Consider the following 20,588-nt stretch of genomic DNA (forward strand, 5'->3'; position numbering starts at 1 on the left):
TTTGAGGGCAGCTGAAAAAAGGATTCAAATATGTTACTGCAACAATCAGCATATCGTAAAATGGCAACGTACGGTTGGTTGTCTGGTGACTCCCACCTCAGTTAAATATGCTGGATTAAAATGTGACCGTCAAGCGTAAAGAGCATTATGATTTATTCTTGCATTAATCACTCGTTTTAGGACATCTGCCTACAAAGTAGTCATATTTCCAATGTCAGAGCTGCTGGTTCCTGAGTAGATGCATTTAAAGTGATTTAAGATGCATTCGTTTTTTCAATGAAGATGATTGAATTTTCCGAGCAAGCCGGAGCCACCATGTCTGCCATCATGCATCTCGCTGCAGCTGAGCTAATCACCGTGTGCGTCAGCATAACAAGACAGAACCCGCTTCCTGCACTGCTCCGTCACGTTGACGTCTCGTGGCCTCACCTTCAGCGTCGAGCATCTTCGGGATGTCCAGGTACTTCTCAGCCACCTCGAAGGCGGTGTTCAGATTACCGATGGGGTCGTCCTGAAGAAACACACAATCAGTGTCACACACGTGCACGCCAAAAGACTACACGGGGAAGCACGCCAGCCACGACAGTTCTGATGAGTGTTTTGAAGGCGAGAAATAAACCTCATTAAGAAATGTTTCAGTTTCAGAGTTTTGGCAGGATTTGGCGAGCAAACAGCAGCGCAGTTTCCAATTCTGTCGTATCACATCCAACTTTAAGGGATGCAATTTTGGCAAATATTCTTATTAACACTCTTAATCAAGCTTGTGATCTACAAGTGCAGTATTGTGATGGGTTGTCTTTTTGGGTTCTTTTTAATGAGCTGAAATCAGTTCACAGGAAAAAATATTTCTAACAGAGCTTCAATGATGAAAGTAAAAAGACATAAAAAGCCTGCATTAATCATGGTTCAGTATAAAGGTTGAAAACAGAGGGGAAAGTAGGGAAGGACGGGCCACCTTTCTCAGTTTGGAGTAGTCAATGAGGTCGGGTCTGTGTCTGTGGATGAGGGCACACAGGGCCAGGCCATCCTTCCAACTGAGCCGCAAGAAGAAGAAGAGGAAGGAGGGAGGCATGAGTGAGGAAACAGCGGCAGGCAAAGAGGCGTGAAGAGAAAAGAAGGAGAGTAGATGATCGGTGGGTGACATGGAGGGAGGAAAACATAAAGAGGAAAAGAAATCAGCATCAGACAGAAGTATAAACTGAATGACTGCAGTTCCCTGCTGATGCCACAGGTCGGCATCGCTCACCCACCTAATGTGGAAGTTCTGTACATTGACGTTCCTGTAGGGGGCAGTCTTCCTCTGGCACCACAGCAGCAGACCCTCCTTAGCAGAGGTCTCTGAAAAAGTTGAGAAGAGGACAAGATTTTAGATGAGGGTTTGTGTTATTTTGAACATTAAAGGAGAAGAATAACAGTCAGGAACAGGAGCAGGATGACAGAGAGTGATTGGGGCTGTCAAAAGTTTAAATACTGCACAAAGATGTTTAGGATCAAGATCTGGCTTTAAAAAAAAAAGCTGTATGATTTTAGCAGCAGTCAATATATTTCTCAAGCTCGTCTGACGGGTGGCTTAAAGATAATTTCCTGCACTAGTGGAGGGAAGAGGAGTTATGAGAGGTTAGAGCGAGGTCGATGGCGAAGAAAGTCAAGCTGTATGACAGCAGAAGAAGATTGAAGAGCGGAAGCAATAAAAGCTAAGCTAAAGGAGATGACTTGAAGGTAAGTGGGGGCGTGGGGGTGGAGTGTGGAAGGACAGAGTGAACAAGGTTGGAGTCTTTGTAAACAAGAATTTATTGTGGGTTGACCTGCTGACAGCATTAAGGTTAAAATAAAATGGCATGAGGTGCAAATGCAGCCCAGGGGTGGGATTGCCAAACAAGGAAGCAACAAATCACCCCCCCCCCCCCCCCCCCACACACACACACACACCCACACACAGCGTTAAAGGCATTAAATCTACTACACTCATTTCCAGCTTCATCGTTTTATTCTACAACTGCATCCACACTGGAAGCGCTTCACTCTCTGTGCATCGCTTTGAAGCCAGCGGCTGGTCGCTTAGGATATTCCAGGCTGTCGTTGCCTAGGTGACCCTAATATATTTACTACCAGGTCATGTGCCAATCATCGGCATTCTTAACTTTCATTGGTAGTCGTATCAGTTGCTTGGCTAAAGTTTACCTGTGATCGTGCCCACTTCCTGTCCACAGTGGTACCTGTAGCTCTGCTGCATGTCATTCACTTCCTGTGGTCATTGGTTGCTATGGTGCTGCAAATCATTTCCAGCGTGCACGCAATTTAAGATATTATTACATTACTTAAGATAGCTTTGCATGACCATACAGTTTGAAATAAGCTTTATTTAGCTAAAACTGGGCCTTGGTTCATTCTCTGTCAGAAACTAGACATTTTATTTCCTCTTTCTCTTTGAATGGCTTTCCTTTGCAAACAGAAGATGACCATATTAGGATATCTGCTCTTAGTGACATCATACAGTGCTGAGAAGTCTCAAGGAGATGTTGAATATGAGCATCTACAGTTTTAACAGTATATATACACTTGTGTGTGTGTGTGTGTTGTTTATCTCATTTCCTAAGAAGATGACCCAGTATGCCCTTCACAGATTTGACTGACTAGACATATCCAAGCTGCAGTGCTTGTGCTGTTGGTTTGCTTTCATAAAGTACATAAAGGCAAAAACACAGGTCATTTTCGCTCATTGCTAGGTGGTTGCCAGGCAACATTTTGGCATCATAAAGGGTTGTGATTATAAGCTAAATGTTATTATTGTGAAATGAAAATGATATGATGCTTTTATAAAGTGTTGTAAAGCTGAAAACGGTGATTTTAGCACAACAGGTGCTTCAGGGGCCTGAGATGTACCTGTGTGCCAAGTTTGGTTGTTCAGCTCCTGATTGTGTGGGAGGAGTTGGCAGCCAAAGAAACAAATAAACACACAGAGATTTTGTGTATTCTAGCAAGATGTGTTTAACTTTGCGTTCACGTGACTGTGTTTGAGACACAGACAACTGTCTCTGTCTGTTGTGCTCAGGCATGGTGACTGCTCCAGCAGTTTGGGCAAACTCTTACAAAGACTGATTGCAAACTCATAACTTGTGCATTATCTCCCAGACTCTGTATTTCACTATTTAAGTGACAACCACTAAAAAAGTTAATTGAAGCTTAAAAAATTCAGTGTTGCTTTATGGAAACACACCTTCCACAGAGATGTCCTGGATGGCAAAACGCAGGATGATGGTCCAGATCATACCAAGAGTCATCTTCACGTTACCGTCGACGATTTCTACAAAACCAAACACACGGACGCGTGTTACTCGTCTTAGCAGATCCTGATGAATTAATCAGACAAAACTCTGACTCATTTTAAAGGTCTTGTCTTACCCTCAGCACCAATAGACACCAGCTTGACCCCCTTGCTGCAGATGAAGTCCAAAGCTTTGTTAACATTGGCAATCTTGTGGAAACGCATCTTGCCTTTGTCGGGTTTGGGCAGCCTCTCACCTGAGAAAGACGAGAAAAAGATTTATTTGCTCGTCCATCAAGCTGATCAGTGGTTATTTTTTAAGCTAAGTGTCAAGGAAAAATACACAATCTCCAAGAACGTGATCTCAATTTTACTTGTTTGTGTTAGTTTATTTACCAAAGAACACAGTTATGAATTATAAGAGTAATTCCATTCACGAAACCTGCAGAGATGTAGCCAATGTGACACCACCTGTTAGTATGCAGTCTACAGTTTTCAGTATTCTAGCTCAGGATTTTGATCATCGCCATCTCAGTTTTTTTGGTTTGCTCGTTTTTAAACCAGACATCACAAAAGACAAGTAGACCTGCCAGGGAAATGCTGCGAACTAGTCAATCACAAGGTAGAACCGCCTACTTCATCATACTCAGAGTTTATTAAAAAGAATGATCCGATTCCAAAAAGCTGTAATCCTGCAACATCCTGGTAACATTTGACACACGTACTGTTAGAAAGCGCAGATTCATGAGTTTCACGTGGTTGCTGGCAGGTAGCGACGGAAGTATTCAGCCATACATTTTAAAATTTACCACAAGTTTCTATGTTCGTTACTTTTACAAATAAAGCCTTTTGAACTCAGATGATTCTTTCTGGTACAGCAGTCAGAAATTTAAAAAATATGACTTAAAACTTGAAATATAAACTAACACTGAAAGTTTTCATTGATGTCATAAAATCACGTGAGCGATAGTTTAACGTTCCTCTTAGATTTCTTTACAGTCAGACTTTGTTCAGTCTCCCCCTGGTGGCCACAAGAAAGAATGCAAGTACTTTATTTGTTTTTTTAAACGTCTCCATCTTTGAGATACAGTCACAGTCTCTTCTTATTTTCAACTCACTGTTTTAAAACAGATTTTTTTTGCTGTTCTCCATCATTATGCAAATGAGTAAAACATTACTATAGTCTGACAGGAATTATAGAAAATTATATATAAAGTGATGATGACTGCTGGGTTTTATAGATGGAAGAAGGTACAGAGTGGGAGTGAAACACAACAATGTTTAGGAGTTTGAGCAATCAACATCAGTCTCATTCTACAAAGAAAATGACAAAAAAAAAAAGAAAAGAAGTGTCACCCAAAATAGCAAAAGATCTGCTCTTTTATTACCACAAGGATGTGCCAAATCCAAGTATGTGGTCCGGTATCAATCAGTTTTTAAATGTGTATACATGCATGGGTGCGTGCTGTTAATGACATCCACCTGATATGACCTCCAGCAGCAGCATGAGTTTGAGGCCATTTCTGAAATCCTCTTCAATGTTCTCAATCTGTGTCCCGGCCTTCCTCAAGTGGGAGTTACACCAAGCTGTGAAGGTCTAAAGGAGAGAAGAGACGGAGCCTCACAGGTTACATGTACCACATATTACACATGTGCATTCACAGACTTGACCTGCCGTGCACGCACACACATACATCACACAGAGAGCCAGAAACACACGGTTTTACAAACACAATTTGATGCTTCCCTTTTGAAACCGGGGTCACAAAATGCTTAGCGAGGCCCGAGCTGTCCTCTTTAATCTATGACCTTCCTGCGACTGCGGGTGCTGACGGAGAGCGGGCGCAGTCACACTCTGACACTTGTGTCGGTTTGACGGCCGCTTGATCTTAGTTCAATCTGACTTTGGGCTCAGATCATTTTGACGCGTGCTTTTTGAGGCTGTGGAACTTCCCAGATGAATTCATAAGAGGATGAACGACGCTCACTCTAATAAACAGGTGTAATCTGCAGAACTAACATGTGATAATTACCAAGAGGTGTTTGAGTCATTTGTATGCTTGGTTTAACTAATAATGGATGCATTTCGGGACACTTTTGCATTTTAATTAGGACTCTGCACTTTAGGAAAACATGTGCACACCAAAAAACATACTTTCACATGAGAACTCTTAAATATTTAATGATTGTTTATTGAACATTTTAATGATTCTATTTTCCAGACACATGATGTAGGATAAAGAGATAATACTAGCCACTAATTCTGCTGATTAGCATGTGTCCCAGGGGGTCTGAAGACTATTTAAAGATTCTGGGAGAGACCAAGGTGGAAAGGGTGGGGGGAGTTGCTGGGGTTGCCAGTGGGCTGCCAGTTGTCAGTTAGAAGGTATATGTTTGCTGCTGGTAGAGGCTGCCACGTTAAGCTGGTGAACTGAACCTCGATAAATAAATAAAACAAACTTGTGCTGCACTAAATCCTGTTTCTAATTGAAGCTTTGCTGCTCAATGGTCATTTGTTACACATGCAAAAGACTCCTCAGCATCAGCACCATCCATTTCTCAAACAGTTGGACATTCAAGTGCAGTAAAGTGAAGTCTGCAAGTGTTCAGGGAGGTACCTGTTATTTAAAATAAATTTAAAAAAAAATAATCACACATTTTACTCGGGCGCTACGTCTTTCAGTAGCTACAAATTTTGGAAACCAAGCTGCTGACTGAGTGATGGTGGCATGTGTAATAGACAGAAATGGCTCTTAAGCTTAAGTGCTTGCCTTCGGTCTGTCTGGAAAACTGCCTAATGGCGTCAGGCGTACGTGCAGGGGACAATTCAGTGCGCCATTCAATCAATCAATCAGCCGCTGAAAGGTATTTCTGAGAGGCTTTCCATGCTGTTTAGCTTTAATCTGAAAAAAACGTGTGTGTGCGCTTGTGTTCAAACTCAGGGGTGTGAGTGTGCGTTAGGGCTTCTGCTGTAGAGCCAAAACTTTGCCAGGGTTTGGAGGATGCGGGGGTGTCGAAGCAGAATAAGTACATGAGCTGAATAACTAACTACAGATGATTGTGTGGGTGGAGTGAGGAGAGAGAGAGAGAGAGAGAGAGAGAGAGAGAGAGAGAGAGAGAGAGAGAGAGAGAGAGAGAGAGAGAGAGAGAGAGAGAGAGAGATGTATAAATTAGCAATGAAACAGGGTTTGTGCTCAGTAGGTAAGAGCATAAATTTCCCAACACAGCAAAGCACATTAAATAACCCAGGAATCAAAATGCATGTGCCCTTTAAAGTAAGTGGGTGTGTGTTTATGCCTATATGAGCTTCCGGGCCTCGCGTCTGCATCTGCCTGCGCGGACAGAAAAGCAAAGACGCAAAGTACCAGAGACACAGAGAAGACAGAGAGATGAGAGTGGAAGAGGAGAAAAAGTAGCAAATTAGAGTGAAGGGAAAGTACAGCATGTGGGGGAGAGTAGACACTGTTTATCTCTGCATGTGCTCTAGAGCTGAAATGATTATCTAATTAGTTGATGGAGTGAAAAATGAATTAACCTGATGACTAATTGAAGCAATTTTTCAAGCAAACATGCTTCAAATTTCCTTGTTCCTGTTTCACAGCTCTAATGATTTTCTGCCCCCTGTTATGTAAATGCAAACTGAATATATTCATCATTTTTTGACATTTTATAGATAAACCGTTACATAAAGAGTTTTCAGGGCTGGCTCTGCTTCACTCACGCTGATTTTCTCTCCTTCCTGGAGGAAACTGGTGATGGGCTGAAAGTTTATTATAATTAAACGGATTTAATGAAAGCATGTGATGATTTATAATATACTTTATACAGAGTAGCTTAGAAGCCAATATTCAGTTTGACCACCTTTATTCTTCAACACAGTCTGAACTTAGTCTTTACATTTCTTTAAGCAGGAATAGTTCTCCAGGCTTCTTGAAGGACATTCAAAGCTCTTCTTTGGATGTTTCTGCCTTTTGTTCTGTTCTCTGTCGAAATGATTCCACACTGCTACAGTGTTGAAGTCAGGGCTCAAAGGAGGCCAATCCACAACAGCTTTTATTGCAATGGCAGTCTGTTTGCTGAAAAATGAAGCCGTTTCCAGATGATATTACATGGTGCTGAAAATCTGGTGGTGCTTTCTGTGCTCATAATTCTTCAATTTTGGCAAAATCTCCAACACCACTGGCTGCAATACAGCCCAAACCATGACAGAGGCTCCACTGCGTTTTACAAGTGACTGCAGACTCACAGTTGTACCTCTCTCCTGACCTCCTGTGCACATACCGATGATGTAAAATCTGGATTCGTGACTTCATCACACCTGTTGCTATCGATTTTCAGTCCAGTTCTTGTGCAATTTGGGATACCTCAATCATCATGTTTCTTAAGAATGGCTTCTTCACAGGCACCCTTCCACTGAGACAGTAGATGGATTACCTGAAGAGCCGAATGCATCTCCGAGGTCCTGTATCAGATCTTTGCTAGGTTTTTTCCCCCTATTTCTTAAGAATATGACTTTCAAATACTGTCCATCTGCTGCAGAGAGCATCTTAGGCCTGAGAGGCCTTCTTATATCCTCCACTAGTCCAGTTTCCTATTTTCTTAAGGAGAGACTGCACACGATGTCAAGGTTTCTGCTTACAGCCTCTCAGGAATTCTCATAAGGTAGGGCCAGGTTTCACAATGAACTCACCCGAAACCCTGGCTGATTGGGACCCACACCCAGTTTCACACCTTGGCTCAGGCGATTAGAGGATCATCAGGGGGTCCTTTTGTCCCTCTGTGGGGGGAAACTCCCACTAGGTTTAAATCTGGGACTCCCCACCATTTGACCTTAGAACTGAAGAAGCTTCTTGGATGAGAGGTGAAACGTCTTCAAGCAACTTAAAGAAGTCCAGACGCTTTTCTTTACAAGCTCCTTTGACTGACCTGGATGACTGAGAACCTTCACAGACTTACAGCCCTTTGGGAATCTTTGGTATTTTGCTTAAATTCAGCTAAATAAATGGGAACAAGTTATGTGTTTTTACGAGAAGCTGCTAATAACAAATTTCCTAAAGATACAAATTAAAATCGGTTCTTTGCTAAGTTGTCTGTTATGTGTATTCACAACACTTGATCACCACTAGAAGCCTTTTTTAGGCTCAGGTGATTCATGGGTCATGTATTCATTAAAAAAAAGGCCAAAAATGATTAACTAAACATTATGAGTTTGAATGCACGTTTTTGACTTAAAAAAAAAACTTTTTTGAAGACTATGAAAAAGAACTTTTGATATGATCTTAGGACCAACGGTCATCAGTGGAAGTACCTTATTTAAATGCAAATTACAGACTTGGTTTCTTTGCATAATATTTCCATTTTAAGCTACTTTAAATGTTTCCCATTACAGTGTTTTGGGTTTTATTGACCAGCTGTTTGGATTTAGTTAAATATTCTGTGAGATTTAGTGTTTTGTGCGAAGTATTTTTATACTCCAGTACAAGTAGTTTTACTGTTAGAATCACTGTCTTTTGCCAGATTTGGACATTTGGAAACTAAATTTGTCACACCTGGAAATCAAAAATGTATTTAATCTGAATTTGAGATTGAAGGTCAAAGAAAAGGAGACTCGTAGACAAAGAAGCAGCAAAGCGGAGGAGCGGAGAGGAGAGGAGTGACAGGAATGCCCAAGCCCTGCTGTAATTTGATGTAAGGGTCTGGAGGGGAGAAGAGACCGCCTGTCCAACCAGCAGGTGCTCATCTCCTTTGCCATGCATGACCAAATTTAGACAGACTCCTAATCCAGCACGCACAGACCACCCGGCCAAACTGGAGAGGGGACAAGGAGGTGTGTGACGGAGAACGGAGGAGGTGGAGGCAGGGAGGTGGGCGGTAGGTGTGGAGGCTAAAATAGGTGGAAAAGGAGGAGAAAGAGCTGCGAAGGGGAGGGGAGGGGCAAGGAGTAAGGGGAGGTGGCGGAGGCTAAATCGGATTGCCATGGGACACCAGTGGACAGCTGAGAAGGCAGGATTCCTGAGGTGAACTGTAAGAGTCCAAGACAGGAGGAGGAGGAGGAAGGAATGGATTTAAGAATATGATGAGATATAAAATAATAACTTGAGAAAGTGTGGGAAAGATGAGAGGGGTGATGCCGCGTCTACATCAAAGGGAGAGCTGTTAGAAGCTGAAGTGGCGCTAAGTGAAATTAAGGATTCACTTAACCTGGAGACACAAACACAATCACAGATTCATTAAATCCAAAACGCTGCATGAGCCTCAGATTAAAAAAAAACAACAATTAACTGTGACACATGTGAAACTACAGCTGATACTTTTCTCCGTCTGTGCTGTACCGCTTCATTATCTCCCCCCACCTGCCAGCCGGCCCCTCCTCGGTCTGCTGTAACGCCTGTGGTGGTCGTCAAAGTCCGCCGGCATGAAGTCACCCTCCATCCCAGCATCCTCCCCCCTCCCCTCTTCTTTCTTCTGTCTGTCTGCACCTGTTGGTCCGTCCTGGCTCAGCTCAGCTGGGACCTTTTTACAGGCCCTTCTTGTAAAATGAGGTCACAGTGTAGCCCAGCTGAATGCCCGTCATAACTACGTCCCCCCAGGAGACCCAGGGATGCAGACCCCTCACCCTCCAAATACATCTGACGCACACACACGTTCCCACACATTCTTCCTCCTATCTCAACGGGCTATGAGCTCCTGATAATGTCAGCTACCCAGGCTGTTCATCACAGAGCTGACGCAACCGCAAGCTCCTGAAAAGAACGCACATGCTAGCAGAAGATGCAGATTAATTACTTTGTTGGAGGGATAAGCATGACTAATGTCGACTAGATGATTAAAGGCTGGTGCCCTCATCAGCAAGCGGCAGAATAACCTCTGGTTAGAGTAAATATTCATACTTTCTGACTACACAATGCCCGTTAGCTGCTAAGATGTTAGGAGCTAGCTGCCACTAGCTGGAGCTCTAGCTCCAGTAGATGACAGCACGACCGCTAACCAGAGATGCCCAGATCGCCTGCTCCATAGACACCTTCTTGAAGATGTACTCTCTCCAGAGTGTCCTGGTCTCCTTCCAGTAGGACATGGATGAACACCTCACTTTGGAACAAGCATCATCATTATCAGACGCACGAACCACCTCAGCCGGCTCCTTTAAAGGTAGAGGAGTAGCAGCTCCTCTCTGAGCCCTGCCTGCTGCTCTTTATATGAAGCACATTACTGTATCATTCTTTCACATATTAACCTTCGTGAGCTCGGCCATAGGTGGGGGTAGGAACTCAGACTGACGATTGTCACGTTTCATTAAAAAAGACATGAATGTAAAAATGATATCAAGACGACTGATTGATTATAATTTGAAGAACAAGTGCCAAAGGTCAAAAACATCCTCGTTTCCCCCGACACTAGATGTTGCCGCCACCTTAAACATCATCTTCCAGCTGCGAACCCTTTTTGCTATTATGAAAAATGTCGGCTAATGATTATAAAACGTATTTAAAATGAAGGATTATTAGAATGTCGATATGTCAAACGTTGTTAGATGCTTTTAGTAATGCTTCTTTTAATGAGGTTACATTTAAGAAAAGCCTTCCATCATAAAGTGAGTGCCGCATGACACGGCAGCCGTAAAGTGGGATTATATTGAGTTTACCTCCCGCATAAATCTCAGCGCCCTGCGTGCACAAAATGGCCTTCCACAGCTGACCATCACACACACACACACGCACACACAGTCAGCTGTAGTTGACTTGATGATTAGCCCAGACTGAGCACTGCTCCACATATATCAACCCTGTCTTTGCACTTTCATAGCTCCATTTCTCTGCCTCAGCCTCTCCTAAGGAAATCTAAATAAATAAATAAGTAAATATAAATCACTTCTAATAAGATGCATAATTACATAAACCTTCAGGACAAGCTCAGCTTACACCTCACCTCTTTGCACTACTGCATCGCTGGCTGCAGGCCTTTTTGTTTTGTTTTTTTTTCCCAAAGAGTGTTTAGATTTAATTACAAAAGTCTACAGTAGCTGATTTCACTAATTAGTGTCTTCGATCACACGAGGCTGATCTAATTACAGAAATACGTTTGTCTGGAATAAAAATGTGCACAGCGATGTGGCTTACAGGGAACACTGCCAGCACAGATCATCTCTGCATGGCTTTGTGTGCCAGTCTTAAGATTTGGTGCGTTTTAATCTGCTGATTGTGGAGGGAAATTATGAGGTCTGTGATGCGGAGCAGAATTAAAAACAACAAACAGAGCTTTAGAAAAACAAATTGGCAGCACTTGGTGGTAGAAAAGCAGTTAAATCGGTTGTAAACCATTTTCGGAAGTCTCTGTTATTGTTGGTAAGTGCTGCGTTTTAGAGCATCACTTAGCGAGGCTGTGATGAGACAGGACAGGACGCATTCACTGCTGCGCTCAACTCTAAGCCCCTAACCTCATTCTTTCAACTTTCGTTAGTTTAAATAAAGAATAATGGTGAGGATGCACAGAAAAGTATTCTTTTTCATTCTCTAGCATTTGTCCTGTGGTTTGTAACTAAAGTGTTTTGAGCCCAGCTCTATAAAGTCTGAGTTCTCCATAGTACAGAAAGCAAAGGGTTTGTTGAAAATCTATAACCTGTCAGCATGTTGTGACTGAAGTGGAGTCTCTGCGCTGGATTTTTAGGATTTGAGCTTATGAGTGGAGCCAATCACAGGTCTTTCCCAACCAGATCAGGTGAATAGTCCAGCGGAAAACAAGAGAAAAGTCATGGGACGTAAAGAGACTGAGTGGCCGCCTTCTTTAGATGGGCCTAGCCCAGCGTAGCTACTGTGGCATCACTCATAGTTTCTGAGCATTCTGCTGCTTGCACCCCCACCCCAATGTGACGACAAGGGGCAGGTATGACTGTGAAACCCCATGCTTATTGGCTAATACTTGTGGTTTATTATCCAATGAGAGTGCAGTTTCATACTGCAGCTAATCTCTCATTTTGATGATAGTTCGACCAGCGTTTACAAAGCAGACTTTATTAAATCATCCAAAATGAGTCAAACATATGAGGAAAGTGTTGACATGATGTTGTGTCAGTATGTTTTATATAAAAATCTGTTCGTGTGGTTTGAAAGGAAAGAGCCAGTCTTCCCACAGTACACCTACACGTGCCCAGCCTTAATTTAGCCCAGGTATTTATGTCTGTGCCACTTTAAAAATAGCCTGCCTGCAGGGCTGACATTTGGGACCCCATTCACACCTGTCCACTACAGCTACCTTTGGTCACACTGTTCAGCACTCATGTACAAACCGGTGACAGCTCACTCACATGCATGAAAACACTGCGCTCTTTTATGTACGAGGTATTTATGCTTGTGATTCAGGGCTAAGATTAAATCCAGAGGAAGACAATAAAAATAATGTATATACTGCTGTGAGCACTGAAGATGCAATTATTGCTCTGAAAACTACCAAAAGCCATAAATCTATTTATAGCCATGTCGATTTTGAACCGCGAGCACGTCAGTCCACCTGTCGGGCAGCAATGACTGTTTGCACAGAGAACAGCAGATGCACCCTTTCCCCCTCTGCAATCAAAAGCTGCAGCTTCCAGAGTCAACAGACCACAGGTCAGTACTTATTAAAAACACACACAGACACAGTCCCTGAACTGCTCCTGCTCATTTCATTCGCTGCGTTTTTAAGCTACAATAATCCATCTCATCATCAGTTTTTGGTTTAATTTACATATAATGCATGTATAACTCAGTAAAATATTCTGTGAGGTTTGCTTCCTGTTGACACAAGCTGCTGTGATTTAACTACACTGACAGAGAGAGCAGGAAATGTCACAGGCTGTGTTTCTGTGTCACTGTATGGCCAAAGTGCACAGCCTGCTCTCTGTGAGCACTGCTGAGCTCTCCTCTTGATCACACTCAAAACCCAAAAAATTAAAAAACCAAAATAAATAAACCTCTTGCATCGACGCCACCGTTCACATTTGTAAAATACTTTGGAGAGCTGCTGACATGATGACATTTCCAGGATTTGCACATGAAAACACTGACGGCGCTTATGTAAGTCCTCAATCACGACACTTCTGACAGACTGGAACAGCCGCGGTTGAGCCATATGAGCTCTGAGTGGACAAACAACACTCCCATCAAGGCTCGTCATCTCAAACAAGTGTCAGTAAAGAAGAAAATCACAGCACTTCTGAAACTACGACTGTTGTGTGTGTGTGTGTGAGAGAGGCAAACTCAAATCCACACTAATAAAAAGGTGTTCAGCTGTCAGCTACACCTAATGGAGAGAATTAGAAACATCATCTTTTCCTTTAAGCCTCTTAATGGCAAAACTAGAGCTTTACAATGAGGAACTATATTTTCAGCTATGTGTGTCTGACATCACTTTCCTCACATCAGAGCTCTCTAGTAAACAACAACTGCACCGAGTTTCTCCACCGAGGTTTTAAGAGTCGATAAAGTGACAGGACCGAAGTGGAGGAGGCTAACGGTTACAACACACAACAGGTGTCACCAATATTTAGGAACCACCAGCACTCCACCCCCACCCGCCCCCCTTATAGTCTTTAAATACACCCCACCCCTCAAAAAGAGATCCGGAGCCCTGAACTTCGGTGCCACGGGGATGATTTGGGAAAATGACATAATGTATCCTAAACACACCTCTAACAGGCCAGCTGACCACTGCTGTGGCACACGCTTAGATTGGATTTCAAATAAAACCAAACCACACAAGATTCAATTCATATCTGTTAAGAAAAAGGAAAAACATGAGCTAATCAAAGTAAATAATCCGAGAAAGAACAAAGCTGGATGAAACGGTTAACTGGCACCAGCTGAATTTGAAAGAAAGGACTGCATAAAGCAACAGACTCAGCCAACAGTGACTCATATTTGGGGAAAAAGCAAATGAAGATTCACATTTTTCCAGCTTGAATTGGTTAAGCAGTTACTGGATGGATGGATATCAGCCAGTGTCAGGTAGAAGTACTGGACGAGCAGTTCTAAGTTGCATTTTCGGTCTGAACCTGTACCCGGCATAAATTTATCAGCCTTCCTTTCTGCTGCTTCTCTGTGAAGGATTAACAGGCTTATACCCAAAGATCCTGCTGACAACAAGGCCAGCAATGGCTGCCAGTGCAACACCGGTGTGTCCCAACCTGTGAATTTATGCCTGCGTTTAGAGGATAAAAAGGGACTAGGACACCTCGTCCAGTCAGTGTGTGTGACAGTGTGTGCAAGGTGCCAGATGCCAGTGAGATACACTGCGTGCACGTGGGACTTTAACAGGTGAGTGAACAGGTGGGGAAAGACAACAGCACTCCACCCATTATGGTAACGTTTAAAGATTTAAGAATGAGTTTTGTATGGACATATTGGATAAGCGGCATCATCTGCTGCATTTTGATCGGATTCAGAGCACGCAAGTTTGCCACCTTAGAGATTGGCAGTCGCTTCCAGATCAGGTATTCCATTTATTGTCTGTCCATGTCTGAACACCACCCAAGGGACAGGATGGCTAACCTGGTTTAGTCAATCACTCGCTCTGACACAACCATCTGTCTGAGTTGTCATATTAATTGCTTCGACTCCGTGAGGAGGAGAGGAAACATCGTGTCCTTCCCGGCTCCATTATGCTGCCTCACATTGTGTTCCACTGCTGCGTGGCTCCAGGTTGCTGCACTACCAGAATGATGATGCGAGCCACAAATGCCAGCCAGAATTTAACAGCGTACCCTTACAAGCGCAGTCTATGCACGAGTGTACGATTTGAACTAGAAATGCTGGCAGCAGCACAGATGCACGTTTTTCAAAATGTAAAAAATACAAAAGAAAAGAAAGGACAGAAAAGTGAACGCAATTATTTAGAGGACAGATTCTTGGCATTTTCCTCAGTTGCACGTCATCTCAGTTCACTTTGCAGCGTCTTCGGGGACAAATGATTTAAAGTTGTCTGGTAGCTTTTTTTGTGATTCATGCTTTTATATAAGCTCCTCTGTCTGTCACGAAGTAACTCAGCCACAACAGTGCGATACAATTACCAACAGGCCGATGTCAGCTATCATCATTATCAACAGTTTGTCCTGAGAGGTTGAATAACCAAATCAAATGATCCAGGGTAAAGTTAACCAACTTGCAGTGCAGAAGAAGAAACTTGCAGAGAGCAGGGGAAACCCAATCAGAGAGGTAATAAAATCAGCAGACAATAATGATGCCCACACAGATGGAACTACAATGAAGTAAACATATAGAATCCATAATTGCCTCTTTGTGCCTTTTAAGGGACATTTTCTCCTCAGTGACAGAGATATCACGTATATTGTACATCATATGATTGTCTTGCAGTGTTGTTGGAACATAATTATTAGAGACAGATGCATGAAAGATGGATGGAGAACTTCTCGTCTGAAATATGAAAATTTAAAGTGCCTTCAAAACCCGCCTAAACGCCAGCAGGTGGCAGGTTGTCTGGTTGTAAATGTAAATCTATGAGAAAATTACATTTACACATCAAATTAATTAAGAATTTCTCAGAATTTGAGTCATGTGACCTCTAACATGATTTATAGTGGCTAGTTGGGATTTCATGATAAGAGACATTTAGTAGTCGGTGCCAAATACCATGTTTCTCACAAAATGGTTGCTTATTAGCAAGATATATAAAATATATACAAAGTAGGAATGTCACCAGAACTGATACTTACGGTACTTGTTTTTCTTTGGTAACGTAGCCATTGGCAGGGTATGTACCGAAGTGGTCTTCCAGACCTGAAGGGGGCAGTATAAAGCTACATGTGTCCTAGTCTACCCTTACATGCTCAACAAGAAGAAAAAGAGGGACGCCCACATCATCGGATAATAACTGATTTCCAAATTGCAATATGAAAACTTTTTGGTTTTTCAGACCAAGGAAGGAAATCCTTCCAATTTAGCAAAGCAGCTAAAAAGACCAACATTCAGATCTGTTTAAATAATAGTAAGTTTAACTTCATATTTAGAAAAATACAAAGTGTCATCCTTCTCATTTTATCCTGAAATGCACTATAATGTTTAGTTTGAGACAGCAGGATTACTGATGTGAAGTCAGCTTTGATCCACAGGGTAAAATGTTTACAATAAAAGCTAATGCTAACATTAGCAGGCTACTCGGCAAAGATTCTAACGTTTTATTGTTTATTGTCAATAAAATATAATGTTGATAAGGAATATTTTTTGTCTAAATACACATTTTGTTTCATCTTTCTTTAATTTCATCTTGAATTAGGAACAAGCTAACTCTACTCATATTAGCACCAAATACTAAATCTTTGGGATTCATTACATCCCCAACACAACATTAGCCACTACAAACGGTTCAGCATGTGGTGCGCTGGTTGATTTCTAAACGGCAAAGCTGTCTCAAACAAAAAAGTAACGCGTGTTTCAACATAACACAACATACTTCCATATCCAGCTATCGATAATTTGGGGCAAAGCTATCTCAGCGGCTTTGCTAGTTGCCATCTTCCACATGTAGTTTTTCCTTGTTCTTGTGGGTGCCCTTCATCATGTAAGGACACACAAGAATACTTGTGTTGTCTCCACAGTACCACCGTGTTTTCAGGATTTTGGCATCAAAAAGTATAAGTATTGGCTCTGGTGACATCCCTAGCGGCTATATCCATCTTCTACATACAGTCTGTGGTATTTGGCTCTAAACTGACTGTGGCAGGAGTCAGAGATTACAAAAAGCAATTAAATGACAACCATCCAATATTTGTTGAGTAATTTCACCCAAAACTACAAACTCACAGTGCAAACAAAAGGACTTGATTAATCCTGTGGCTGATATGAATTTCAGTGTGAACTTTCATGCCAGATAACACAAAAGCCAGCCAGCAGTCTTGTAAAGCTCTCTTTATATTGCCAGCTATGTGGAAGCAATGTCTGATGTACTGCTTTAATTACTTGAAAAACTACCAATCAAAGTGAAAAGTTATTTTTTCACAGTGCTGTTACTTTAAATTGTCAGCTGGGGTGTATTTAATAACCCTTATTTTCTGCTGGCACTGCAGCACACACACAAACACACACACGCACACACACTCGCGCCATCCTTATCTTGCATTGTTCACTCTATTACAGCTTTCAGCCTCTTTCTTGTTACATGAGTGAGCAGGTGAATTGACTGCATGATTGATGGTGGAGAATAAAGGTGAGTGTACAGGTTCACGGTTGGCGGTGGCAGCATGTCGACTCTTTTGTCATTTAATGAGCTCTGGACTTGAAGACTGACGGTGGGGGAGATAAATTGGTGTAAGTGGTTGCGGAGGATTTATGACAGTGCGCCTGTGACTGAGGATGGGGGGGTTGGTGGCGGCGGGGGGTTGTTTCTAATTTCAGTAGGCAAGTTCTTTCTCTGTAATAAGAGGCAAAACTCTCCAGGCAGATCTGGGGTCAGCTAATTCCATCTTAACAGAAACCTCGACCGTGAAAAAAAACGGTGTGTGAAACTGATCCGAGGCTGCCTCTAGTAGATGCGCCCCAGCTACAATTCTCAGCATTCATTTAGCCAAAAGAGCAAGTCACAGATGACCTTGTGATTTTGACTTCGGCCTTCATTAGAGAACCACAAAAAGGCTATTGAATCCTCGGGCCAGGCGATCCCACAACTCTGGTTTCATTTTGTTATTTGCGGGTTGGGAAGCTAAAGCCAGAAGGAGCACACATGACGGCTGCTTCGTCATTCCTCAGTTTGCATCTATGTGGTGAGCTCAGACTCAAGCAATCATTGGAGCAGGCCAATGATAAAAAGCCCACATCTGTTTCAGAAGGACACACGAGGGTAAAATTAGTCAAATAAAAAGGCTATTAAATTTTCTTTTCGGTATTTCTTTTAAATATGAGCTGCTAGAACTCTTCTCGACATTAACCATTAATAAAGACGCCTTTATAATAGGAACGTCTGTAAGTCATTTTGCATGAATATAGAACCTGGAGGCTGCTGATGTGCAACACTTGACCCATAAGCTCGTCTTAAAACCTTTAATAAAGTAAAATATATACATTTACAGCTGACTGTCAGTTAAGTAAATAACTCTGTTATTTTGCTTTTGTTTTTGGTATTTGAAACTGGAGCTGCCTCCACAGAATAGCATACAGCTTTTAAAGCCATTATAAAGCACATAATGATATCCCTGTGACCTCAGTCCTATCATGAGGCACAGACTCACCATCTCATCCTCTGCGGCCTATAAATATCTGGTGCATGCAGCAAGCACTCAGCCCTAACATTATGAGCTTAGCTCACTTTTTATAAAGACAGGTTCAGGTGTCTCATTCGTCTCATTACTACATGAAAACTCAATAGCATACACACTGCCTGGACCTGAGGTGACATTTTGCAGGTGTTTGGCCATCTGTCCTCTATGTGTGTTTAGTTACGGAGGGGCACGGCGCTTGGCGGGCTTCTGTTGTCCTCTCTCATGCAGCATTTTCTCCGTTTTCAACACCAGGAATGAGCCTGAGGAGTACGAACAGCTGAAACTGGGAGGTGTGAAACTCAAACATACCTGCGTGCTGCTTTAGCTCAGTTTGTTTGCATGGTGCACAGAACTGCAAGGCAGCACCGCCGTGGTCACTCCGGCAGTTTTCATCGACTATTTTAAACCCTTTTATCCCATACAGGCTGTGATTAGATCAAGATGGCGGCTCTCACAGCTCATCAATCACCATTTCTTCTTTTGACGCTGCGCCATGCTCGTATCATGTATCTGCTTTTACCATTACAACACTCTGCAACAACTTTCTGCCTTCAGACTGTTTCATTCCTTACAAGAACTCACAAATCATGCAGTGCATACAGTGTAACACCATGAAGAAGTAGCCCTCCACACACACGCACACACACATAAGAGATACAGTCCTCAGCCATTCCCACAGCCTCCTCGGGCTCCTGCGCCTGCACTAAAGCAGTTTATAGAAGCCTCCCTACATGGACACAGCTTCTGGAATAGCAACTGCTATTTGATCTGACTGCGGGCTCTCTCACCTCTCCGCTTACGTTGAGCTCTCATACAGATGCACAAAAACAGATACGGTATACATGGACACAATTTAAGAGTAAAACTGAAAAAGTTCTGCAAAATTTGCTGGGCAATTCTCTTGTTTTAAGAAATGTCTTATTGAGTGATCAATATAGATGCCGCTGAGATACGACAAAGGGCTTTATTGTGATAAAGTGTTGTAGAAGCAGCAACTATGTTTCAGATGGCATCCCTGTCAATTTTTCTTTGGCTGCGAGCACCAAAACGTCTCCTCTGTGCTCCTAAATAAGTGCAAGCTCCACAGGGCTGGGGAATTAAAACACACTGCGATCACATTAGCGGTGTTACTGTTCCTTCACATGTCACATGACTGAGTGAATTATGGGAGGGGAACGTAAGATGCCTCTTCTCTCAGATGCATCTTGGGTAGAGAAGCACAGGCAGTGAGCAGGGATGAGTAAAGGGGGCCCGATGAGCCAAATTACAAATCAGATCTGCAATAAAGATGCAAATTATTATAAAGTGGAGCAGATGAAGTCTCTAGAAAGACTCTCTGCTCCATTCTGTTACCTTTTTTCATCAACTCACTTGATGATATATGATGCAAATGCTTCGATGATGCTGTGATTTGAGTCTGCTGTGTTGAGTTTAACGATGAGCATCGAGGTAACAGACAGCAGCCAGGCTGCTGAAGCATTAGAAAGTTGATAAGTAGCTTTTATGTGGAGCCGTGCTGAAGCATTGCTGACATTTAAGGCATAATTAATGTCGCTAATCTTTGGAGATTCATTTTTTAACATGAATGTCTGCATGATGCTTTTTCAAATCGTCGTCTCTGAGGAGGTCCACTGCTTTAGCGCCGTCTCTGAGCATCAAGTATGAGATATCAACAACCCTGGTCTGTCTGCCACGCTGGCGATCACTCGTTGAAATGTAATAAAATGAGATTAGACAAGAATAGACTGGATTATTCAGCCTGTTAAGATCTCTCCTCGCCCACACAGAAGGACTTTACATTAGGCTGAGTGGGTAAATATCACATTACTCAATCTAACGTTATAACAGTTGGCTCTGATGGTGGACGCTGTTTGGACCACTTCATTTTGCACCGTGTGAAAGAAAATGTAGCGCAACAGGAAAGCAGAGAGAAAAATGTTTCACTGCAAATCTTAGAAGCAGAGTTCATAATTATGATGTTGCACCACATAGTAAGTCTGTGTGAGAGTGTATTTTCTTTTATATTGTTATTAATATATAGTTTAGATCTGTGCTGCTAAACAATTTCTCATTGATTCTGCA

The 20,588-nt window shown here is 42.4% G+C and overlaps 1 protein-coding gene across 1 annotated transcript in view; it reads right to left on the minus strand.

Moving 5' to 3' along the window:
* actn3b (actinin alpha 3b) overlaps positions 1–20,588 on the minus strand; it is a 37,731-nt gene that overhangs the window by 12,259 nt on the left and 4,884 nt on the right. The window contains exons 2-7 of the mRNA XM_087836282.1: positions 4,748–4,862; positions 3,403–3,522; positions 3,218–3,304; positions 1,251–1,338; positions 956–1,034; positions 430–511 (exon numbers count right to left, since the gene is read on the minus strand). Of these exons, the coding sequence (XP_087692408.1) occupies positions 430–511; positions 956–1,034; positions 1,251–1,338; positions 3,218–3,304; positions 3,403–3,522; positions 4,748–4,862 (571 nt within the window). The remainder of the gene's footprint in view (positions 1–429; positions 512–955; positions 1,035–1,250; positions 1,339–3,217; positions 3,305–3,402; positions 3,523–4,747; positions 4,863–20,588) is intronic.

Source organism: Neolamprologus brichardi, chromosome 3 (assembly GCF_056152115.1).
Source record: "Neolamprologus brichardi isolate AB-2024 chromosome 3, ASM5615211v1, whole genome shotgun sequence".
Taxonomy (NCBI): domain Eukaryota; kingdom Metazoa; phylum Chordata; class Actinopteri; order Cichliformes; family Cichlidae; genus Neolamprologus; species Neolamprologus brichardi.